This window comes from Centrocercus urophasianus, unplaced genomic scaffold (genome assembly GCF_019232065.1).
Source record: "Centrocercus urophasianus isolate 14NV4802_14NV808 unplaced genomic scaffold, USGS_Curo_1.0 seq_14, whole genome shotgun sequence".
Taxonomy (NCBI): Eukaryota; Metazoa; Chordata; class Aves; order Galliformes; family Phasianidae; genus Centrocercus; species Centrocercus urophasianus.
This window is the reverse complement of record NW_024884586.1, coordinates 5,605,162-5,631,842: the sequence shown is the minus strand read 5'-3', so window position 1 is coordinate 5,631,842 and position 26,681 is coordinate 5,605,162. Positions and strand designations below refer to the sequence as shown.

General features: G+C 40.3%; 1 protein-coding gene across 4 annotated transcripts in view; it reads right to left on the bottom strand.

The window, feature by feature from the left end:
• KCNC1 (potassium voltage-gated channel subfamily C member 1) overlaps window positions 1–26,681 on the bottom strand; it is a 99,862-nt gene that overhangs the window by 7,204 nt on the left and 65,977 nt on the right. For 3 of the 4 annotated variants that reach the window (XM_042814390.1, XM_042814388.1, XM_042814389.1), the window contains exon 2: window positions 10,019–10,952. In XM_042814390.1, the coding sequence (XP_042670324.1) occupies window positions 10,019–10,952 (934 nt within the window). The remainder of the gene's footprint in view (window positions 1–10,018; window positions 10,953–26,681) is intronic. The other variant, XM_042814387.1, reaches the window with a different exon arrangement.

Genomic DNA, 26,681 nt, shown 5'->3' with positions numbered 1-26,681 from the left:
CTGCATGGCTCCTAACATTCAGTAGCTGCCAGAAGTCTTTCATGAAGAAGAATCTGTGAGGTCCCTGTCAGCAGAGACCTTTAATCCAACTGGATCTCTGAAGAAAGCAATGTTATATTGTCCATTTAATGAGTTAATTACTCTCTTGTTTTTCAGTCTTTTTACACTTTTCTGATGGTATCAAAGGACTTTTAATGTGGCAAACATTAACAATGTCATACTATACTGAAGATGGCATACTTGGAACGATGGCCTTTCCTGTCTCAGGCTAACAGAATAATATAGGAAAAGGGACGACACGGCAAAGGTGAGGTTGGAGAACTGTTGTGCTCTAGATTTTCTCAGCTACAAGGCTTTTCACTGGAAGTGCACAATAGAGTAGTTATGAGGCTGCTACAGCTGCTGATGGAGAACAGAACATTTCCCAGCTATCTTTACTGCTGTAGACAAAATGCGAAGATTTTGTGTTCCTTTTTTGCATCCTGCTTCTGTAGTGCAACTTTTGCCTGATATTTCTAGGCTGAGCATATATGATTACGATGAAACTCAGGGTGTGAATGCAACTTTCCAAAAACATTTACTCTAATCTGTGGTGCAATTAAGAGCTACTGAGAATCTCCCCATTGATTTTATTTCTCTCTGCGATGTTGTGTAGAAAGACAGTAACCACAGCTCAATTCCCTGTTCTCTCAAGTTTCCTTAACTCAGATTTCACCCCTGTGATATCAAGTTGTTTCTCTTTTGGCTGCCTGGATAGTAGTAACAGGCCATTAATATTCATTGGCCTCTCAACAGTTGCATCAGTATACGTCATTTTATTTTTCTCTAAAACTGGACTCCATCTAAACTTTTTCACAGGTTAAGGGAGGCTCAGAACATAATAGCCAATTAGGAAACAAAGAAGCTGCAGACTGAAAAAAATAAGCTTTTCTTGAATTAGTATTTCTCTATAGTGATTTCTGAGTTAACATGGAATTTATTAGCATCCAAGAAGACAATTAAAAGCAATAGATTTGATGCTCTCCCTCTAGGAAATTGCCAGAGATGTCTATCACCTATTTTTTACTGTTCTTCTAAAGTATTGTTTGTGTAATTGGGGGAGATTGTAACAAAATACCTTGGTCAGGACCTGATTCAGCAAAATAACAATTACCCTTTTGTGTCAGATCATTTTTGGCTGCAGAAATCAATTTTTATGGGCTCCAGAGTCTCATGAAGGATTAAGAAACATGGATCCCATGGGTAGAGGCTCATTTTTGTTGTTGTTAAAGCAGGTCCTTAGAGTGAAAGGGATATAACTTTATTAAATTATAAAAAAGAATTATGAAGAAGATATAGTAAACCACAGACAAAGGATGATGAAATGATGGCTTGGACAGTATGGAAGGAAGTATAGCATAGAGGAGAACAGTGAATATATGGATATAAGCCTCTAAAAATGAATAATGATGCATCAAGGTGGGCATCATTAGTTTTCAAAATGACAGTGAAAAAATCCTAAATTGGTAGGCTTGGGAATTTTTCTACATCTTTATTTTTTCCATGCAGACTATCTGAAAAAAAAAAAAAAAGAAAGTAATTTAACTAAGTAGTTCTGTTGTCATACCAAGTACTTACTCATTGCATTAATACCTTGCATCAGGTTTTGTGTCACAACCTCAATGAAGTTACCTATAGTCTGTGACATTCCTTGTTCTTTTGCATTTAATAACTGTATTGTAATCTCCTCGGCTGCCCAACATGGAGCTCAGGTTGATGGGAATTGGAGGAAAGCTTCACAGAATAAAAAGTGACAGTCTGTAACATACACAAGTTGCAAGCAACGTACAGTAATAACAAATGTTAACAAACAGAGTGAAAGAGGGAAAGAGAAAAAAGAGAGAGAGAAAAGGTGAAGAACATGTAAAAGAATTAATAGATTCCTATATAACAACTCAATTTAGTTATCCCAATATTCTAAGGCCATTAAAATGCAAAAATGTTTGTTAGTTCTAGGTATCTTTATTAAGGTTTCCTGATTTTTAAATTACTGCAGTTTTTGAAAGTTACTAGGAAGCTCTTCTGAGTAGCTTTCACACTGATGGACTTTACACTGGCACAAACAAGAGCAGAGTTTAATACGCTACATTTATACGCAGGGGCCTTCCGACCCAACCTACCTCTTCAGCATTTACTCACCACCTTGTTGACCTGGGTTCTTCCAGGAAGCCGTGTCCCCCAGGAAAGGCACTCCAGTGACAGTGCTGACCACCTCTCCCAGAACTAACTGACCAACATAGTAACATCACTCCCAGAGAGTATCAAATTTGAGAGGCACTACATCTTGAAGTGAGGTGACAGTATGTTGGCTGCCTACCTACCGGTATGCTGGAGGAAATACAGGATTAAGTAGATCCAGTGCATTTTGCCATTACAGATTTAGTAATGGATATGTGCTTAATGCAGTACTGATAACTGTTTCTCCTGGAAATGCTGCAGTTCAAAGAGCTCTGGAAGATCCCTCCTACTTGTATCCTGACCCTTCTGTGGATTCACTTGCACTCATTCTGGCCTTCTGAGAACCCCATCAACAGCAAATTCTGTAGTCCTCAACAGGTCAGGTACAGCTTGCAGTTGAGTGAGGAATGCTACACTCTTATAACACCACCCTGACTGAAGAATACAGTATGATGATCTGTACAGTATGGAGGGTGTCTGAGACATGGAACATGGATGAATACAGTGAACAATGAAAGTGAGAATGGAGGAATGGTGGATTGTTTGTTAGTTCAGCTTTTTTCTTATAAACAGACAAGCAAATAGCCAATGGAGAAAATGTCCATTAGGTACAGAGTAAGAGGGATATAAGATAGTGGGCTGGGCACAGCACTATCATACCCTAGGCTCTATTTTCCCCTGTTCTTTTGTAATAATGGATACCCCATCTGACTAGTGCTATTGCAGCAAAGATGCCTTTTGTTGTATCTATCCTACAAATATCATTCATACTTAATCCAGCAGGAGGGAGAGATGCCAAGAGTACTTCTTTCATATCCCAGGATTGCATTTGGCAGTGGATGGCGTGGAAGCTATGGTGGCAGGCACATGTGTTTGAAAGGGCACTCGAGAAAGATGGTTTACCACATTTACAGCTGCCTCACACTGGAGGATTGGCACTGGCTAGGCTTATTTGACTGGAATGTTTGTTTCTGTTTTCCCATCACTAAAAGTGTCTCGTGTGCTCATTAAATTATTAAGGCATGAAAAGTCCAAAGATTTATTATTTAGTTCTAGGATTGTTTTTCAGCTCAGTATAGTCCTGCTTGTCCCCATAATTATGTCTGACTGTGGCCGGGCCACAGGGGACTGTTTAATAAGATTCTCCTGTATCTGCTATGGGAAACAACAGCAAAAGGACAGCAGTGCTGAAGGAAATCCCCAGACTCCTCTGCTGGCAGAGGGACAGAAGCCAGTTCAGAGCTGCAAGGGGCTCTTTTTACTTTCTCATTAATTACTTGTATTGCTCTGGGGCTTTGTCCAAACCTTCCTCATTAGGGATTTGGCTGTGGCTACTGCACGCTTTCATTTAACTCACTGGATGGCAAAACTCTTCAGCCATTGTGGACTTGGCATGCATGTGGACCAAAAAAAAATAGAAACCTGAAGTTTTGTACTTGAGTTCATTGCTCTTCCTTTTTGCTTTCAATAGATATGGTACAGAGACTGATATTCCTACTCAAATCCTAATGTAAACAAGCATGCGGTACAAGTGACAGCCACTGATTTTATCTCTACAGGAAATGATAAATGAATAATTGTGCAAGAAAATATTACATTGTATTGGTTATAATTTCTGCTTTGTGTGTGATCCACAGCAGTGAGATTGCAGAAATGTTACTTGGTGAGCAAGAAAAAAGTCCAAATTATTTTCACCTATCTGTAGGCACTTAACTGAAGTTAAGTTAGAGCTGCAGTCACCTGAGATCAGTTGTTGAGAAAACCACCTCTGGAGAGCAGTTCAGGTCATAAATGAGTAAGTTACTCTCTCAGACCCCTAATTCTTCCTTCAACATATGGGGGGACCTCAGGCAAGTGCATTTTAATCTAAGAAAGAAGAACTGAGCATTATTACTTTTGAGTTGTAGACATTTCTGTGTTAGATCTTGAGGACCAGCCCCCATCTTCAGTAATGTTGAGATGTAATCACTGCCTCATTTGCTATTTGGAATGATGAATTATGATGTTTTAAAGGCCAAACAGATTAAGTACAAGGAGGAAAGAAAAGCATCTTCCTGCTATCTTATATTCACTGCCTTTTTGCATATTTGGTGTGCAGTGTATACAAACATCAAAGCTATCTGAGCTGAAACAGACCTAAACTCTTTGCAGTTACACTGCTATCTACAGTCCTTCCTACAGAGATGGTCAAAGATTTTATGACACAAAATCTAGCAACCTTTTTTTTTCCTGTGGATGGAAGGACCATCGCAGTGACTGCATACCTATGCTTCAACAATGGTTTGCTATCCATAAAAAAAAACAACACTGAAGTTCACAGTCTACAGCTGTATGTTAAGCAGCATAATAGGCCCGTGACAAGATCTGCCAAGACTCCCCAGCTCCCACTGAGCACTGGCACTGGAATTACAATGCTCAGCACACTTCTGACATTAGAACCAATGCGTTGCACAAAAAATACAGGTTATTTAGGTTACAGTGACAGAAGGGAAGAAAAAGGAAACCCTGAGAAAAGAGCAGTGCTTCCAGAAGACATGACTGATAAAATTGAAATACTCCGCATTATTTCTTTTAAAAGAAATCAGCTCTATCTCAGTAAATTACATTGAAATGGTAAGTTATAATGTCACAGCTTGCTCCCATTCGTCTGCCCATGGGGTACAATGAAGTCACTATAGCAGTGTTTTTCCTCTCTGTCAGGAGTAAGATGGCCTTAACTATTCAGACAGCAGGATAGTTATGGAGTGGGTTCTGGAAAAAGTTTGAGGGGCAGGGAACTAAAACAACTGCAGAAATTTTTCCAAAGCTAAAGGTACATTAGTAAGAATAGATATTTTTCACTTCCTCTTAGAATTCCTGAATTCTAATAATATTTATCCAAATTTTTTCAAGCTATGCAATAAAGCAGGAAATTTTGCACTGTGAAAAAGTTACCAAATGTGTCTGCACAACACATTTGTATAAAGATACAATATTCTTGGAGTACAGTTTATGTGAAGCTGTGTGCAGAATTGATCAGAGAGATGACAAGTTCTTATTTTGGCTATGTTAAAATTAACATAAGCATTTTGTGTGCAGATGTTTTAAATATACATACAGAAATAATAAAAGGCTGGGATTGGCTTCCTAGCAAAACCCAAATAACCTTCATCTCTGGTTGTGTATTACGGATACATTTTTAAGATCATTACTATGTGGCACTAGAGAGTGTGCAGACATCAAATGAAGTTATAATTCCATTCATATTTTAATTTCTTTTGCAGTGGTGGAAAACGTCTTTCATTTCTTCATCTACGTCACCTTTGAGATGTAACTGTGCAGACAGCCTATACTTCAGGTAAGTGCACAGCTCACAGAAGAGAGAGCCTTAAGAGCTAAGTAACATTTTCATAGCAAAACTTTCAAATATTTGTTTTGTGTGTTTTAAGGTTTTCTTACAAACTTGTACCTTGAAGTCAGTTTGTGTTTACTGAGATAAATTACTTAGTATCTGTAGGATGGTGCGTGGTTTGAAGTAGAAATCATGGAGTTTGGCTGTTGGAGTCTGTCTTCTTCTGCTTTGTTTCTATTTGAAGTTAATTTTGCCTTCCCCTTCCCCTGTTCTTATTTTGCTTTGTTATGAAGATGAAAGACACTGCAGTACAGGGCACTATGGTTGTGACTGCTGCTCAGTAGTTATGTTCTACTAACAGCTTTGTCACAGACCTTTCACATGATCTTGCTCAGTTAAATTACACTCTGTATAAAATGAAAATATTGGAATCATAAAATATCCCAATTTTGAAATCCACAAAGTCCCCTGATTCCAAATCTTGGCTCCATGCAGGATCGTGGAAAATTCAAACCCTATGTCTGACAGTATTGTCCAAGTGCTCCTTGAACAACAGCAGCTCGAGGTCGTGTCCACTGCCTTGGGCAGCCTGTTCCATGCCCACAGCCCTCTGGTGCAGAACTTTTCCCTAACCTCCATCTGCCCCTTTCCTGACACAGCTCCATGCTGTTCCCTTAGGTCCTGTTGCTGTCACACAGAGCAGGGCTCAACTCTGCCCCTCAGCTCCCTGTGAGGAGCTATAGGCTGCCATGAGGCTTCCCCTCAGCTCCTCTGCTCTGGGCTGTGCCAATCAGGGGACTTCAACTGCTCCTCATACTTCTTGCCCTGCAGACCCTTCACCATCTTTGTAGCCCTCCTTTGGACACTAAAGATATCCAAAGATGAAGATCTGCTCCTTTGTGCTGTCATAGGCCCAGTTCCTCCTGGCACTATATAAACATTATCTTGAGAATTTAAGGACACCAGAAGCTATCTTGGAGAACGTTTTTTTTATAGGGGTAATCTTTGCTTTCTTAATGCTACTGGTGAGGGCCTCTGAAATGCCTTTCCTCCCCTTCTGCTGCTCTCCCACCTGCCCACTGGCAGGAAAGGATAAAGTGGAGAGCAGGGAGAGTTGTTGCAGACAGGGAAGGGCGTGATAGAGCTCTTCGTGAAATTAAAACCAAGAGCAGTTATTTAAAGATACCTCCTGCCAGATGTAGATTACACAGGACTGGGCTGCTGAGAGTGTTGGGGTCTATTTAAAAATTCAATTCAAACCTACCCTAATTTCAATTCAAAACATCTTTGCTTTGCATGCAAATCACCATAGCATCATTGGCAGCAGCTGTCCAGCCGATGGGCAAAGTTCTGCTCTTTGCATGTCTGTGCCAGGAAAGTGCTCCTTAGCCTGTGAGGAGGCACTGGGGTATGGCTGTGCAGAGCTCTCCATAGAGACCCCTTGGCCCTGCGCGTATGGACTGAGAACAGCTGTGAGCTACTGACCGAGTACGGATGGGGGCATTTGGCTGTGAAGAGGTAATCATACATGGAACTATTTCATACTCATCATTGTTTCGTGAAGAATTTAATCATTCCACCAAAAATAATATATGGAATTAGTAACTTCATGTGATGCCTCTTACTCTTGAGCAGGTAAATAGGCCTTTTTATGAGTCTGAATAATGTAATTAGATGTGCATAGTATGGCTGTATATCACGTAGACACCGCCACACCGAACATTTCCTGTTAAAAATTACAAAAAATATCTTGAGCAACTCAGCATTATTTCAGAAGCATTAGGTCTGAAGGACCCATTCTGAGTACCTAGCATGATGCTAACTGGTTGCCTACAGCTAGGTGGGGTTAACTAATGCAAATATTCTACAGTAAGGGGAGCATCACTACTTGCAAGTCTCTGTTTTTATATGATGTGCGGTTATAGTTTCAAGAACAAGTTAGAGCCTATGAAAGCTTCATATACATAAAGTGAACCTCAACATCCAAGGCAGTGCAGATCTTGTTTTAACAGTTAGTTCTGATCTTATTATTTTGCAATTATCTCTTGCACACATATAGATCTTTCCTTGTGAGAAAGCTGAGAGATGCAGGCAATATTTTTTGCTGCTAGTGGTGCATAATAATTATCAGAAACAGGTCTTCAGCAACAGTGTTACCAAGTCCATTTTGTTAGCTGAAATACAAGTGTGCTTTGTTACTTCTCAAAATGTATATGCTTGTACACATGTATAAAAATAGCCTCTTCTAATTAATTATTGCAGAAACAGGTAAGTTGCTGTTACTATCGATATTTCATGGATATCGTGATAACAGCTGATTTTAGAGCACTGGTGGTGGCAAAACAGTTCCACATTGAACCAAAATAACATGTATTCTCAGGATACCAGTGTGGATTTGCATTGAACTTGTAGAATTCTTAGTCCTCTAGTTCCCAGAGATCACCAGGATATGTAATGGAAGGAACTTGATAAAGGAAAGGATTTCTGAGAAGGTCATTCTGTAGCTGTTTGCTAAAGTACTCAGAAGTGAGATGTCTTACACACTTTACGAGAGGGTGGTTGGCATATTGCTTGTGGTAGAAAATGCACCATATTGTCTGTGCACTCTATCCCTCTTGATACATGATGCCACATGGGCATCACTTACGAGGAAGTTTGCTGCTTGGACATGACTCGTGATAAGCATTTGCAACCTGAAGGGAATGGATGATAAAACCATACGCTTATGCACCAAAGATACAATAGGAAAGAGACAGTCTATCAGTCACGTGAATTGTGATTGGCCTGTTGCAATGGAATAGTCTTTAACAAAAAAAAAAAAAAAAAAAAAAGCTCTTTACCTTCTGAATGGATTTTACACAGTTGCACAAAAGGAAAAAGACAAAAGAAGAGAGAAAAGTTCCCACCAGCTCTTCCCCTCCAAAATTAGCATTGGCATAGGTGAAGTTATACACAAAGGAAAGTCTCACTTTCTTTGTGCTTCTCACAATGACATCAACATGCATGGCTATGAGATGACAAGAAAATACCTCACTCAGGATGAGTAACAAATTAGAATTTTCTTCAAAGTAAAAGAAATGATAACACAAGACCATCATAGGTATACTCTAGCTCTTTCCAAACATCCCTTGTCTAGATGTCAGTTAAAATCACTTGATTGGAGATCTGTTTTATCTAATGCAACACAGGGGAATATTCTGAATAGGCTGTAAAATGTCTACTATGCAACTCGGTTGGGACATCTGCCAAAAATGCAGTTGGCTTTGTTTTTGACATTATTATCTACTTTGAAATTACTCCATAGAATAAATAGTGATATTCCGTGGGTAGAGGTAGATTATGGGGTTGAAACAATCAAATTGGAGCCCCGTAACTTTATGTGCTATAGGAGGATTCTCATAAAACTGAGATATTCCCATAATTAACCACTAGCCATGGGATATTATAATATATTCCATGGTGACTAGTATTTTTTTCATTTCCCTCCCCCCTGGTAGAATTAGTATGATTAATTTTGCTCTGGTTTCACCTATTGCTGACATAAATCAGTATAATTAAAAGTAAAAATACCATAATATGAGGCAATCACTGTTCAGGTCAAACCAGCCAGTAATGATCAGTCAGACCTTTTCCAGTCAGCCTCTGCCGCAAGGTTGAGAGCTGTAACTCACCAACCCAAAAAAGGAGTGTGGTTTATAGAAAATGTAGTTCAAAACTCTTCATAGTTCTAAATGCTAATTTCTAGTGGAATATTATAGAATAACTGGTTAACATGCCATGGAATAAACATCCTTACATCTAGTCTTGTCTCAGAATGAGTCATTTTGTATTAGTGTCAAGAATTTGAGCTGTTGTTCTACTTTGCAGTTAATCATCAGAAAGAGACGGATCATCTCATGAATATGCATGATGGTATAGTTGTCCCTTCAACTTACTAGGCACCTAGTTTCTGTAATGAGATGTACAATATCTGCCATTTAAAACAGCTGAAAGGTCCCAATTGGGAACAAATGAGAAAGCATCTGGCTGTTTCGAATTCCAGCCCTGTTTTGTCAGAGAACTCTGTAATTGCTGAGTACTTGGCTCCTACTCTGCTCTATGAAGCATTCAGCTCTCAGGAGCCTCTGAGATGCATTACACAGTCCAGCAAAATAGCTGTAGAACTCTCAAAATTCTTCCACTAGATGTAACAGCTCTTCAGAATATCTTGAGACTTGTATGCCCTTAACCAGGACCAAAGTTTGGGCTCCTAGAGCGTGCTCTCATGCTTAGTTTTGCTGATCAGCCTCCACTTGTACCATTTGTCCCTGCAACCTAGATTTCACACATATTATTCACTGTGTGATGGTGGGACTAGAATGGATAAATGTGCTACCCATTGCTCTAAGAAAGCAGTCTGGCTGAATCTTAAATCACTACGCGGGATGGAGGTTAACGGTCAGATGGACATTCCTCTAAGAGGTTTCCTACCTGCTCTGTTAATTTCTAAAATTTCTTCTTGGGCCAGTGGGCAAGTGTCGCTCTGAGTACTGTGGTGTGGAGAGTTTACGACAGATTTACAATAATTGGGGGATCCCAGCTGGGGTGGCCTCGGGATATGCTTCTTTTTTTTCTTTGGTAGCTTCTGCTTAGCCATAGCTAAGGAGTAATACATTCCGAAATTGTTCACAATGACAGGGACAGGCATGGCAATGGTCAGCACGCCAGCGAGAGCGCAGAGGGCCCCCACCAGCATGCCTGACCAAGTCTGAGGATACATGTCTCCGTAGCCCAGGGTCGTCATGGTGACAACAGCCCACCAGAAGCCGATGGGGATGTTTTTAAAGTGTGTGTGTTCACTGGCACTAGGGTCATTTGGTTTAGCACCTATTCTCTCGGCATAATAGATCATCGTGGCAAAGATTAAGACGCCCAATGCCAGAAATATGATGAGCAGCAAGAATTCGTTTGTGCTGGCACGGAGGGTGTGTCCCAAGACCCGCAACCCAACGAAGTGGCGGGTCAGCTTGAAAATTCGCAGGATTCGCACGAAACGGACTACGCGGAGGAAGCCCAGGACATCCTTAGCAGCTTTGGAAGACAGGCCACTGAGTCCAACCTCTAGATAGAAAGGCAGTATGGCCACAAAGTCAATGATGTTCAAAGAGTTTTTGATAAATTCCACCTTGTTTGGGCAGAAAGTGACTCTCATCAAGAACTCAAATGTAAACCAGACCACACAGACACCTTCGATGTAGGTGAGGAAGGCTTCGGTCTCTGCTTCCCTGTAGTGCCGCACCTGGGTGTCATTCCCGATGAATTCAGTTTCTGTCTTGTTCACAATGGGGTTAAATCTCTCGTGGGTCTCGAGGCAGAAGGTGGTGATGGAGACCAGAATGAAGAAGAGGGAGGCAAATGCCACGTACTGTGAAAAGAAAGATATGAGAGAAATGTTAAGCAGTAAGTTAAGCACAGAAGCTTTGATTCTGACAAAAAAGAGAGACAAGAGCTGTGCTAGAACTGAAGATTATACCAAGCCTTCTTCCTCTGGACTGAAGGTGCCAAGTCTCACCAGCAAAGATAGCTTGACATTCAAACTTGAAGGGAAACCAGTACACAAGTACATGCCGATGTCCATTCCTATACAGATAGTACTTCAGTGTGAGTATGAATTTAAGCAAGCATTTGAATCTCAGAGCTTTCTTTGGTATTTCAGTTTAAGAACATAGTTAAATTGTACCTGCCTAAACTGAGTCTTTCTGGTCTTAAAGATAGTGAACACCTCCCAGGACAGTGGTCATGCAGGAGTCCTTTCACAGCACTGTGTCGGAGGTGTGGTGGCTGCCTCTTGCTCCCAGCCAGGTGAGAGCTGTGGCACTTCAGATTCCTCAGTAAGGTGCTGGTAAATGCAAATGGCAGTCTCAGGTGGCTTCCACAGTAAGGATCAGAGTCTGGTTTGGCATTGTTAGGTTATATTACTAAATCCTAGGGACAGGTCAAGGAACAGGCACTTACCAAACCAAGCTTTCCTGCAGTACACATGACTTCAGTTTGGTTAACCAAGTTATGCTGAAGATGGAAGCAGCCCCCAAAGTCAGTGAATGTTTTTGTAAGAATTATTTGCTTTTTCTGCTTCAGCTCCTGCTCTCCTCATCTTAGAAGAGATCCCTTGGTTATATTCCATAATAACTGAGGGGAACAGTCAGGATGAAATTAGCAACTCTAACGACCACACTTTCTCTCTCTGCTCAATCCTCTTTTAATAGATCAAGTAGATCACTGTATAAACAGAAGAACTATATAAATTAAAATATTATTTAGATACTCTCGTAGTATTCCATTAATTGTACTGTCCCTTTTTCAGTAGTGTAGCCAGAGCAGAGGTTAAAAAGAGCTAGTTTCTTTTAATTGTCTGCTGCCAGTAAATGCAGAGCAATAATCTGAAACAAATCACTGCCAAAGGAATAGAGTAGTTAAAAATAACTTCTGCTTCTTGCTACCAATGCTCTCCTGCAATCGAGAAGTTCCTCCTATCTGCTCTTTTAGGTAGACATAGTACAAAACTGCACTTGACCTTCCCTATTAGCAAACAAAGTCAAAAGCAAGTATTTGCCAAGTTTAAGGTAAGCTGTTTAATAGAGAGACATCACAGAATTATTTAGGTTGGAAAGGTCCTCTGTAGGTCATTTGGGACAACTTCAAAGTTGGACTCAGGCATGCCTGGGGCCTTGTCTGATCCTGAGTATCTCCATAGCTGGGGCAGCCTGTGCCAGTATTTAAGCAGTATGAGCAAATAAGCTTGGAAGGATACAGAAGCAAACAGGCTTTTCTCCATTTTCAATCCAGCCTTACTGCCAAACAGATGAGAAACTTACCCACTGTCACAGATACAAAACCAAGTACCTTCTCTTGCATCAGTCTATCAGAGCATTCTTATGTGATGGTCCAATGTACATGTTAATATGTGCTAAAATCACAGCTTAATATGGTAGTCTAGGAAGATAAGCAAACTAGAGGTTAGGGAAGGTAAGAAGTAGGACTGCTGGTATCTTTTTATTGGATTGTCCTATTAGGGAAATTTCTCGAGGCAAAGTGTCTTCATCTGTACAATAGGTTAAAAAATGATAAGTTGTGGTATGTGCTTTGTGATCCTAGGTAAACAGCTCCTATATGTTATAGAATCATAGGATCCTTAGAGTTGGAAAGGACCTTTAAAGGTCATCTAGTCCAACTCTCCTGCAATGAACAGGGATATGCACAGCTGAATCAGGTTGCCCAGTTTTCATTTTTTTGTTACTGACTTCACCAATCCTCAACAGTCTTTCTGAAAAATAAGTCAAAGAGTCTTTTGAGTGGTCGAAGTCAGTTTGTGCATGATATTGTTAATGTTCAGATCATAATTAAGCAAGGGTTAGTTGCCCAATTTTCTGAGTATCAGTAAAACAAGAACCAAAAAACATTTTTCAACAAGAATTCAGGAATATGTTCCCAGCAGCCTTGGAGCATGGCTGCTCCATTTCAGCCTGGAGCAGATTTTTACTGTAGAGTTTTGGAGCCTTGAGAATTCAGGATGCAGAAGGAAATGCTGACACTTCATTAAACCAGGTAGCACTTGCCGATAAGAAGCAGAGAGGGGAATTGAACCATTTTGCATTTTAAGGGATCTGTGAAAAGGCCCTTTTATGCTGACTCACAATGTGATTCTTCTCATATATGAATACATCTCCCGAGTGAGTTTTTCCTGCTTAGGATAACTGTCAGGCTGCTCTTTCACATCAACTGTGTTAAAAAGTGCTGTTTTCCTGCAGTGAAGGGAAGAAATGACCAATTCTGACAGGATATTTAAATTCTCTGCAGTGGTACATGCCAGCAGTGTTATCAGTAGAGAACATCACAACCATCCTCTCTCTTGCTGTTAGCTGTGAGCGTTCTCTTTGGTTTCTGAGGGGAATTGAGAACTTTTAGTCTCTGGTTCAGCAGAGCAGGGAAGTATCTGTTGAATGAGCATGAATGGTTCTGTCTGTATTTAAGAACATGCAGAGTTCCTTCACATATACAGGTGTGTTCTTAAATGCTTTGCTTCTTTGGAGCTGTAGGTCTGCTTTCAAGATTTCATAAAACTGACTCCAAGCAATGTTACTGACAAGATGGATCTCAATTTCGTATTTTTTTTCACTGTCAAATTACTATCTAATCATAAAGACTACTTTGTGTTTGAGAAGAAAAAATACTCCTAAGCCATTCCACGCTTCAGTACTGAAAGGCTCTTGATTTTAAATGTAACAATTATACCAATGTGTCCCAATGAGTATTTTTACATCTTGCCAGGTCTAGAATGTGCCTTGTGCTATCTACATTTCACAGCTCTGGAAGATATTTAAAACCTTCCTGGACACTTTCCTGTGCAGGGAGCCTCCTTTACAGAGGGGTTGGACTAGTTGATCTCCAAAGGTCCCTTCTAAACCCTACTGTTCTGTGATGCCATGATTCTGTGAAATTTACAGCTTCTGTAGTGTATGGTTGTTTTGTACAAGCAAATTACAGTACTTCAGCAATGTATAGACATCCAGAAATATCCTCGAGATATAGCAGCTCAGTGGTCAGGGAAGCAGATGTGCCCTGTAAGCCGCAAAGGAGACAATTGTTTTGTGACAACATTTTGGTAACGTAACATAGATTTTTTGCAGAAGGCTCCTGCCTCCATTGCCACAGGGCCACTCATAAGATGGAAACTGGTGTTCAGTGTTCTTCCTACCAAGGCATCCCACAAAAGGGACTTTAAAAAGACCAGAAAGTTCTACTAAACTACACACAGAGCAACTACTGAGCAGCCTCTTAATAAACGTCCCATTAGAGTTTCCCAGTCCTTTGGCTGATCCAAAGAAGTGCAGAAGTGAATGAGAACCACACCTGATAGTTCATTCACTGGCATCCACCTCTGGTGCATTTACCCACGATTGGATGTAGAAATTTGGAAGCCTTCTGTAAATGAACGTAATATATGTATAATGTAATATATAATTGGCATAAAAATATACTAATGATATATCATTATCCCTCTATCAAAAAACTAAAATCAGCTATCATGCCTAACATGATAGCTAGACAAATCCAGAGATGAGCAAAGCTGGTAAAATCTAGTGAAGATTTTGGACTTTTATCTGTTTTCTGTCTTGGAAAATAAGGCTATCTCTATATCAGTAGTAACAGCCCAAACCCAGATTGATTCAGTGGATTGTTCTTGTGATATTTAGCGTTTCTTAATCTTCCTTCTGCTTACATTTTACAACAGAATCTCTCAGAATCTCTAGGACCAGAATCTGCTGGGGTAAAAGAGTGATGTCATGTGCTATTGAGTTACATAATGGCAGCTAAAATGTTCTATAATTAAAGAAAATATCGTGGTAATGTGTTTGAAGTGATCAAAACTCTTTTATCTGCTTTGACACATGTGAATGATTCCTACTTAGCCCGGAGATGGTGCTTCCATTGCTTTTTCTGTCTTTAATACCAACAAAGAAAATTCTCAGATTGTCCAGAATGGCAGAAACCATATGAGAAGGCAGAAAGACTTTTAAAGGGATGTTTTGATTAAAATGTAAATTCTGTTAAAATGCCTTCATTATGAAGAGAAAAAAAATTACACTTCTGCATAATTTCTGCTAATAGAGGTTCTATTTTTCAACAAGGCTATTTTGAAACATGCTAAAATGCATCATGCCCATAAAGTGGAGAATTTCACCATCTAATTTATACTGCAGCTTTAAACTGAAAGGGGAGACTTAGATTAGATGTCAGGAGGAAATTTTTTCCTGAGAGGATGATGAGGTGCTGGCACAGGCTGCTCGGAGAAGCTGTGGATGCCATCTCTGGAGGTGCTTTAGGCTAGGTTGGATGAAGTTCTGGGCAGTCTGAGCTGGTGCCTGATTTCATGGGTGCCAACCCTGCCCGTGGCAGGGGCTTGAAGCTAGATGATCTCTTAAATCCCTTTCAACCCAAGCTGTTCTATGATAACAATATATATGTATGTACATACATATACATATCATACATACATCTGTGTGTATTTCTATATGGCCTGCTTCTCCGCTGCCATGTATCTAGCCCAGCCATTTTTGTCAGTGCCATGTGAATAGGAAGTTAGTTCATATATAGTAGTGTTTCACACCTGCTTTGCATTGCTGTGAAAGGTGCAAGATAACAGAATCAGATCTAGCCTCTCATGATCAGCCAGTATATTTCCATTCATTGTGGAAAGGAAACAGATGAATAAAAAACACGGATAAAGGTTGTAATACACGAGGATTAGGAGACCAGGTTGATTCAAGAAAAAGTCTGAGGATTGGACCGGGTAGTATTAAATACCTAAGTGTGACTGCCTGCTTCTGAGAATCACCTTTTAAAACAGTACTTCATCTTGCATTTCTGAGACAGTTCTTATCTTGAAGATAAGAAGCATTTTTATGTTCCACTTTAAAAATAAGCCCAATAGCCCACTAGAATTCATTAATATAATGCCTGGCATTACCAGGTTTCAATGCAGAATAGGCAGTAAAGGCTGGTTTTTAAAACATTGGGATAGAAATTAAATGATTGAGTCTCTTTTCCAGCGTCTGGCTTATTTCTTGCCTTCAAGCATGTATTCCTGAATCTTTTGTACCATTGCTTATCTACTTTTTAAAAGTGAAACAGCAAACATCCCGGAGCTTGGCTCTGTCTGCTGTTTGACAGTAGCTTGATGTCCACTCAGTGTGCGTGGAGACCTGTGAAGGGAAGCCTTGACCGAGTCCTTTGTAATAGAGACACTGCTCTTGGACCACAGGCAAGAGAAGTAGGTGGTGGCAGCAGGAGCCCTGCTTTTGCAAATCAAGTTTCAGTTACCACATAGTCTGTTTTCTAGGAAACAGTTAGCTACAAAACACACCATTCATTACTCATTCTAGATCACGTGTTCAGCGTGAGTTGGTAGAAACTGCGCACTGCAGATGGGGACTCTTCTCCTTTGGTACTGCTCAGAAACATATAACAATTCTGGCTGAAGCTAGAGAGGAGAAAAGGAACAGATGACACTCACAGGAGGTTTGCCAGACTTTGCAACTGCAAACAGAAGTATTTTCTAAAAAGTGATTCTTAATCCCTCTCATGTTGCAGGGAAATTCATAAAGTTCTACCCTATCCTACCTCTGAATGAAAGATAGAGGAAGATAGCATTTTGCTTTAACTACAAGCATCAGAACATTTTCGATAGAAGTGGCACCTTGACTTTCTGCTACTCTATTCTGGTGAGTTATGGTTTTAGTGACAAAAATACTTAATCTACTAGATCATAATTATCCTGGTCCTGTTGAATATACAAAGCACAGAAGCTAAGAAGTTGTCTTCTTAGTATGAACAGGGCCTCTGAGCATGAAGTTCTCCCACAAGAGAACCAAGGACTTTGCAAGACTAAAATGGGAGCAGAAAACATTCTGATCATAAATCTTCATCTCCAAAGGAGGAATGGTGGAGCCATTAGTGCTGCAGTGCTTACATAAATGTAAGTTATGACACTATTGAGATCCTACATGCTTCATTTTTCTATTTTTTTTCTCTCAGCTGAAAAGAATCCCAGGTCTGGTAACTCATGAGCTTGTTTTCTATAAAGCATCAGTATTCATCTATTTAAAGTTTGTGTCTGGAACTCCTGTTAAGCCTGCTTGAAGTTGCCAGCTTTTGCCTGTCTGTGACATGAATCACTGAGCTGAGCTTTGCCTTTCTAACTTACTTTTAAGACTATATTTTAACCACTCTTCACTCAAAACTTAGCTCAGATATTAACAAAATTTATAACAATAGAGAAATCTTTTCGTCACAGCTCAGCCAAAGCTTGAGTTAAATGAAAGCTACTTGAACTTTATAACAACTCCGTAATCTGTCAAGACTGATTCTCCAGCCTCACTTAGAGATATGGATCCTGATTCAAGCAAATGATTCATTCTGAATATCTAAGTAATTTTGCTGAATTTTTGAAAGAAATATTGAATCTGTATGACTGATGAAATGACTAAATGTGGGCACACGATACTAGCAACCTGCTAGTGCTGTGAAAGTGAGCAAAAGCAAGGACTTTGTCAAAAAAGCCACTTGGGCAACATTTCCTTAATACTAATCCTAATATAAGATGTGTGCAGATCTTCTGAGTGACAATTATGAAATTGAAAGTGTTTGAAAGGGGGAAAATCCATTTGAAGGTGTGAAATAAGTACACAAGGGCACAATCAGATGTAACTGCCAAGCCTTTGTCTCTGAAGGGACAGGTGACCACCTTAGTAGTCCATCTGTCTGTCTTTCTTCTGTCAGTGGTATAATAAAGACAATCAATACAGTTCACTTCTGTGAACACACTGGTTCAGTCATGAGGTTGTTCAAAGTCATGCATCTTAGCTGAGGCTAATGAAAGAAGTAAGACTTCTTATAGATAAACTTACAGATAAACAGAGCTTGCTCTGTAGTCAGATAAGTTGCTAGTCCAACTAGCAGCTCATGGATGAAATGATTATGTAATGTCCCCCAAAAATATATGACAGCTTGCAGAAAAATCTTGGAACGCTTACTGGCATGCAGACATGAAACAGCATATTAAAAAAAATGTGCAGTCATCTGTGGAAAATATGCTTAAGTTATTCGGTGTTGACATTGCAATAAGTAAATGAGAAGCAGATCTCTCAAATGTTAGTCCTAGCAGGCAGCCATGTGCTTTGAGAAGGTAGTTACAGGGATAAGCAAGACTGAATCAGAACTGGAAGTGTAGTACGTACAGTATTTCTCTGTAACCACATGGCCAGCCAGCTGGTCACCAGGCAACGTTTGGAATGGTTCTTTTTAGGTCACAGGCAAGTTTTCCAGTCTTATTTAGGATAGATTCAATCTTGTGATTTAGTAGGAGCACCATGCATGGTCAACGCAGGGATGTGAATTTATTTTGTAAGCTTTCTTGCTAGCTGCCTAGTCTGGCTAGGGAGAACTGTATAGAGATAGTATGGCGGGAGTGAGAAATGTTTCATATTGCTCAGCAACAGCTCAGTGCGAAATTGTCATCTTAACACGTATGGATTCCTTATCCAAAAGTGCCCCAAGAATTCTGCACCTAAGTATATGGGACACTGCAGAAAGAGCTGCAAGTGTTGAAAGGAAATGTTGCATTTCTTCAAGGGACTGCAGAAACTTGTATTTTTGAAGGGACCTCCAAATGTTATCTGGCCATGTCCTTGTCCCAAAGCTGTCTTTGTTCATTGTCTAAAGATAGCTAAATTGGCTGTTTTTAAGGACCTTCAGTGGTGAATATTCCAAACATTCTGCAAGAAATTTAGCCCAGTACTTCACAATATTTTATCTGTAATTATTCCTTCCTAATGCCTAACATAAATCATTTCTGCTACATTTTAAGCGTGTTTGCTTTTGTCTTATCTGTCACAGACAGCTATGGATTTGGAAATTTGTAGATGTTTTCCTTTTTTTCTAAGCTAACAGCCACAAAACATTCAAATTTTTCACGAGTCCTAGACTTATGTTCTCATATTCTCATACTTTGCTGCATAAAATCAATATAATTATTAATCTCATTTTCAGATGATGCTACAGACATTTATGCTGTCAGTTCTGTCAAATGTTCTAGAATTAAAGAAACTGAGAAGCCATTTAATCTCTCATACACTGGAGCATGACGAATGAAACTAGGCAACTTTTTCTGCAACTGCTCATTATTACTAGGTTTTTCAGTCTTTTCTGTTAGGTAACTTTGTACACTATGTGCTAGGCACAATTTCTGTTCTTAGCTGAAGAGTTTTGTAGCGGTGACTGGTGGCAGTGTCAGGAGTTATGATTTTCAGGATCTTGCCTCACTACCTTTGTACTAGATGCTATTTTATCTCTTGAGAATATCACACTTCCTCCCTCTCTAACTCACTGCCAGTCCTTCGCTGTAGGAAGATCCATTTCTTATGCAACTCCTTAACAAGAGAGGGGAATTCCTGACTAGAGCTTGGCAGAATCCAACTGGGAAAACTCAAAGATTTTGCAAAATATGCTTAGTTCTAAGGTTTCCTATGGCTTAGGAGTTGTTTTTGTCTTTCTTCTTCCAGACTGAATAGAAATTGCATGTGCTCGTGCTTATGATCCTGCGCAGCCAGATTAAGCTAGGTATGTATCTGCCTAAGACTCACGTTTGGAATTCAAAAGTGTGAAAATAGATGATTGGTTGACAAGTCTTACTCTCATACAAGCATGCACAAAAACTCTTCAGTTGTTAACTCAGGAATCCCTTCTACTTACATTTTTGCTACAGCTTCTGCACTGTGACTTGCCTAAGAGTGGCTAAATTCATACACTCACGATTCTAAGAAGTACAGCCTCTCTCAAACCTATATCTCATTACTGGGGTGCCAGAAGGCTTTCAAAGCACAGATGAAATAGTTCTGTAGCCTCTCAGGCCCACTCAAGTGAGGGCTGATTCACCAACATCAGATGTACAAGGAATATACACTCAAGGAATGAAATTTTTACAAGTGTGGAGAAGGCAGAATGCCTGTTGGTCTTTAACTCCATAGAAAGAGCACACCCGATTTACTTATTTTTTACAAGAAGAAACACTCCAATGTGTGAAATTGCCAAGTGCAAAACTCCACAAGGAGACACTTGAAATATGCAGTGAGTCCTTGCTCTGAATACAGAACACTCTAACATAATAAACAAGGCAGTCTTTACTTCCTGTAGATTTTAAGCCAAGATGTTTGGAGTATGTGCCAGATTGTGCTTGCATTTAGACAACGATGCTTTTGCTTCGAGACAAATTAGAATAAGCAGCTCTCAGATCTTTAAAATGTGGCTAGGCTGGCTACATAACCACCCTTGAGCAAGGTGTGAAATCTACCTGCTTGTCTTCCGTGAGCAGACTGATAGGCTCATTCAGTAGGATACTGATGGTTCCTATGTAAGACTAAGGGGAAGATTCAGAAAATATCAGCATACAGAGGTAAGCAGAACCTGCACAGGTGAAGTCCCTACTTCATTTTCTCCCTCAGAGCAATACTGTAGCAAAAATAGTTGTAAAATTCCTTGATGGAGGCACAGACCAAGCTTTTTCGTATTTGACCATGGATTTTTGCAACATCAATTTCTGACTGCTCCACAAGAGATGTTCCAGAGTTTTAAATTCAAGGAGCGGATGAGTTTTTACCATCTGAGCATTCAGCTGAGCACATCAGAACTGAAGCACTCAAAATAACTCATCACTGAAGACCGAAAGCTCTGAGTGCCACAAAATGTTAAGCTCAGGATTTCGTGTTTTCACTGTAGTTTATATGGAAAGACGCGGTAGGTAAAGTAGTCCTTGAAAAGCTGGGCTTCTTAGCAAAATGGATGGCAACTAGATGTCCAAACCCAGACATTTCAGTGATTGTTTCATGTTAGATGAATTCACGTTGTTTGGTGAAAACCTTTCACATCAATTTTATTTTCTGGATTATGCTTACCAGTGCATTCTAGACTCTTTTGTTGTAATGTCCTACAACTTATTCATATTATAGTTACAATCATATGTAGTATGTGCTGTAAACATTATGCTATTATATATATACAAACTCTTATTTGCTAAAACACAGAGAAATATGCTAGCTGTGTGTTTATACATAGGTCACTCTGAAAGTAATGCCAACTATTTATTTCCATGGAAATAACAACACATAAAAAGAGCACAATAACAGTATGTGAATGTTAACGGGTGCCATTTTTTCCATGTGGAGGAATTCAATTCCACACCTTTGCTTAATCCACACTCCCATGTCAGACACCATTTTGTCAGACTGCCCTTCTGCTGCCGTCTGTCACACAAGAAAATGTAACAGATTATAGGTAGGAAGGTTCAACCTCTACTGCCATACCATCATCATCTGCCTCTTAAGTTATAGGCTGATACAATAAAATAAGAGGCATTACTTTTGGAGAGCCCTTGTATGTTAAGTATCTAATGCCTGTCTCAAGAAGTCAGACCCTGGCTGTAGCACACAGAGGGCCTGTTCTCTCCTCTGTGCACAGCCCTGCAGTAGCAGTAATTACTAGAAGAGTCCTTAGGTTTAAGAGAACCCTCTAAATGGGAAGGACATGCTACCCAGAGGAAGACAGAAGCAATTTGGGGGGACCAGAGACCTTATGGAAATGTACCTGCTATCATGAAATCACTGCAGCCTCAAATTTGTACTATGACTTTTCTGTCACTGTGTTTCCTAGGATTTTCCTCTTCTAAACAGAGAGAGGAAGGACTTGTTTGCTTGACTTCTATGTTCTATGCTACCTCTCTTTCTGTCAGACACAGCCCCTCTCTTCCCTTCCAGGTATGCCAGGGCTGCACCTCCCAAGCAAGGGCAACTTGCTGGAAACACTGCTGTTTGGAATGAGGCTTCACCAAGAGGACAGACCTGGGGCCAAATAAGGTGATTGCCCTCCTTACTGCCAGCACTCTTGATGCAGCATGGACTTCCAGGTATTTGCTTACTGGAGAGACATGGGCACTATGGATAGGAGGTGACATCTGCTACCTGAGTGCAAGTTGATGTGTGAAGTGTAGTTGTGTGAAACCGTCTGATTCCTGCTCCAAAATCTGACCACGAGTCCTCTGCAGTACAAACTTTTGTCTCGGCTTTTCCTGCTGAGGCTGTTAATAGTTTCACTTTATGGTGTTCTGCTTCACTTGTTCCCAGGAGCAAGTTAGACTTGTGATAGCTTCCTACCTGCAGAACCCTCTTCTGCTGTGTTTTCATATTTATCAGGGAATGAAGGTGTTACGGTGATGATATCTGGTATTTCATCACCCTCTTTTGTCAGCATCAATTCTTCTGTCTCTTTGAAGTGGAGAGTTTTCATGCTGATGTTTCTGGGGCTTAGCTCTTAAATGTGCTGGAAGTGAACAGCTGGAGCCAGTAAGGTTGCCATTTTATGCTAGTTTGCAGCTTTGTCATTTTGTCACGTGGTCAAGTGGTCAAGCACTTTGATTCCCAGGTAGATTTCATTTTTCTCACTTCTCATAAGAAATGGCTCATTTTCTTTGTGGTAAGGTTCAGATGCATATATGATATTTAGAGAAAGACATATTTTTTTTTTTTCCAACAGTGAGCACCTTAGTCTGTTTTAAGTATCCTAGGGTGTTTTCTCAAAGTCTCTGAATAATGTTTAGACCCTTGCCTTAAGATGTTATTGCTTTTGTAGGTGAAAAACAAGGAAAATATCCTTTTGCTATACACCTTGATGGCACTAGTTAGGTTTCCTATTTTTCAGGATGTTCTGATAATTTTTCTTAGCTTAGGCAACACATCACATTTCAAAGATGCCTTTGAGAATTTCAATTTGCCTACGTAGAAAGAATTATTTTGAGCTTGGCACTGAAACTTTAGTAGGTTTTTGATTTTGCCCACAAAGCTACTACAGCCTCTGAAATACTACAGTGAGTAATGTGCCTGTCTAAGACATTCAGTCATTAAAGACATGCTGCAGCCATAGAGAACTTCAGGAAGAAACCAGCCAGAACCCAAGCTGACACGGTCACCTGCTTTTCAAGGAGCACTGATGAGAAATGTGTAAAACCCGTGATACTAACCCAGCTATGGGGTATGTGCAATGACTCTCCTCTGAGCATTAGTAACTGTGTTAGCAGCTGTGAAATTCTTGTAGAGAAAAGATTTCTAGGGGTATTACAGCACTGTGGATTAATCCTATGGTATGGTTGACCTGCTTGCAGCAGTTCAGAAGGTTTTCCAACAGCCCTTTGCAGGTAACTGCTGTAAGAGCTACTGTCTTGTCTGGTGCTGAGTTAAGGACCACTCTCCATTAACTCCTATAGTCAGGCTTTTTGGCTGGGACTCTAAAAGGCTTCTGAGAGAGGGAGAACTTTCAACACTTACTGTGAGGTACATTGCATAAGCAACAAGAAAACGCTTCGACTTAAAATAATGTCTTGTGCATTCAATGTTAAATTAAACCATTGAAAATATTAGAAAAGGAATACAAGGTAAGTCATAGCCTGAACCCAGAGCTTTCTACATAAGATGAAAGGAATTTGCAGTGTTTTGAGAAGTATGCCAGCTGTGTTATGCAACTGTTTAGCTTGTGTCCTGCAGTATGCCGAACATCTTGGGGGATAATAGGATTGATTCTCTCATCTTTTACTGTTTGCTGCATTCTGGCTGTACCAGCCACGGTCTATTTGCTTGTCTTTGGTTTATTCAAGCACATGAGCAGGTATGATGTGAACCACAGCTGAAGAACCAACTTAGTTTACGAATGCTATCCTCTGCCATAAGGGAAACGTTCTTTATTTGGAATAGCTTTGTTTGGAGTATCGTGCATTTACCTGTGCTACAAAGATACTGCATAACACTGTGCAACCCTTTATACCTTGAAAGTGCTGTTGAAATGTTAATTTAAAAATCGGTCTGAAATGTTAATTTAAAAATCAGTCTGCAACCATTTTGTAAGACATAACAAGTAGATTGTATTTCTGTTTTACAGGGAAGGTGACTGGGGGGCTGAGAGGTTACAGGAGATGTTTCTCAAGTACATTGTTTTAATTTTGACTGCACAGCTACCAGTAATAATGTCTGGTTGGGGCAACATCGAGGGATGCCTTTCAGAACATATGCCTTGAAACCCAGAATTTGAAAAAAGAATGACTGCGCTTGAATTGTTTGAGATGCAAAGAGCGCCTTTTGTTTGGGTACACGGCGGTTTGTTTCCTTGTGGCACACAGGCTGAGTCAGGTAATGATTTGCAGCAGAAACATTTGCTGGCTCTTCACGTGGTCCTGTGGCTGAGGACGTCTGCGCTTGGCATACCTGCTGTCTCCAGCAGGAGCTGATGCAGTACTGAGTTGTTTCCCTGCTGAAGCCACAGAAGTGAACTGCGGGGTGCCGGGCTGGGCAGGTCCACAGGTCAGCTCCAGGGCTGTCGGCTTTGAGTTGCTTTGTAAGCTGCTGAGCTACTTTACGCACTTAATTTTACAAACCTAAGTGTCTTTTAAAATGACTGATGAACTATTTATGAATTATTCACTTTGCTCTTATCTTCACCAACTGGATTTCTTTTCCCCTGTCAATATATCTAGGCTTTTTCCACTCTTGGCTTTTCCTCATTCATTGTTTGGAAGATGACTCTTCTGTCCAAAACAGGTAATTCACATTATTGTTGGCTATAAATCTTCTATACTGGAGAAGCCCTAGCCCCTTGCCAACGCTCTCCCTTCAGTCCTACAGTCACTAAATGAAGCCTTCCATACTAATGGCCTAGAACTACCAAGTAAGTTCTGCTAAAAATTTGCTAATGAATTAAATCAATACAGTTTGGAATGAGTTCCATCTCAAACAATCAATACAGGCTCAGTGATGTATAACAGGCAGGCAGGTAAATTTCTCTAAATAAACTTACAATTGATTTTATTTTTAAAACCAAATCAGGACATTTGTATTCTTATCAAATAAGATCAACTACAATTCATGCAAATAAGCATACTCCTAGATGTGTATTTCCCAATACTAGTAGTCACTGTTTAGCTCATTAACTTTTATTTCGGGGATAATTGCATGATTGCTTGGTCATGGTTTGCATATTGTTAAAACAGGTCATGTTTATTCAGGAATTCCCCTTGTTAGATTGTTCTTACTAATAGCTGGTGATAGCATCTGGTAGTTAACGGATCCTTATGGTCTGCATAACTCAGTGCAGGGGATGGGACTGGCTCACACACCTGTGTCCCAGAGTAGATCTGCAGCGAGGGCCAGGAGCTGCCTTCTGAACCTGCAGTGCTGCTTAGAATGGGTGCAGCAGGGCTATGCACTGTGCTTCCCTATGTCCTGTCTCTCCTCTCTGTCCAGACACACAAAGGAAGAAGTGCCCTTGTAGTACAATGAGCTGTCAATGCTTTTTTTTTGTCTCAGTGGAATGTTATGCTGATACTCTATGCTGCCTGATGCTCAGCAGAAGGTGGCCCTGTTGGGATGTGCACCTGTGGTTATCAAAGCCACACGTGCGCAGAGGCAGCTCAGATCTGGATGAAGTGTGGCTTTGACACTGTGCCCAAGACTGCATGAACTGCTGTTCCTCACCTGCCAACTTGGAGGTGTTTGTCCTGCACAAATGACTTGTTCAGAGACATGGGGTGAGCAGGTCACTGGGAAGGGAGCAAACTATCTCCCTTCAAAAATGTGGCAGTGTTTATAGCTGTGTTGTTTCAATAATTATGCAAAAGCTTAGAGTCTGAAATCAAACAAGGTCAATCCCCACAGCGGGGGGTTGGAAATAGATGATCTTTAAGGTCTCTTCCAACCCTAGCCATTCTACGATTCTACAATTGTAAGTTATTGAAGAGCTGAGTTGTTTGAACAGTGGTGTCAGCAATGCTGCAAGATCACGTGATGGACCAGCACAGAACTGATATGAACAACTTGCATAGAGAGTTCTCAAAAGCAAGTGGAGAGAGATTAAAAATGGAACCTACCATGGTTTCGTTCTTTGCCTTTTTCTTAACCTTCAAGTGGCTTCTCAGCTCAGTCACCCACAGTTCCTTCAGGTGTAGGGGACTGACTAGACTAAGATGTCTTTAAAAACCCATAAATATTTAGCCAGATGTCATAGGATTTAATGTAGCCATTAAAGATGCTTGGCTTATTTTCTCTGCGCGACATAAGCTTTCCTGTGAGTATGATGTTACAGTACTCTCAGTGTCCTTGTGTAATGGCTATTAGTGTGAGTCATTGCTGCTTACTCAGAAAATCCTGTTCATTCTTTTCTTCACATGCATACAAAACTCCCATTAGTACCAAAGATGAACAAATCTGTTAATAGGTGCTGCTTTAACCTGGGTCTCTGGCATATCAGATGAGTCACCGCTCTTACAAATCTTGAAATCTAGAAGTGATAAAAGGTGTATTTTATACTTCCTGCTGCAGCTGGGAGGCCTTTCCAGGGTTATTTAGAGGATTATGTGAGATGAACATCTCTTCCTTTGAGGCAGAATTCCAGAGTGGAATGTTTTGTAGCCTCACCACCTTTTTTCAACCATCAATTCCTATTTATGTGCCACTTTGTTTTGCTCTTGTTTTCCTTCTGTCAAGTGCCCTTCAGGTCACTGCGT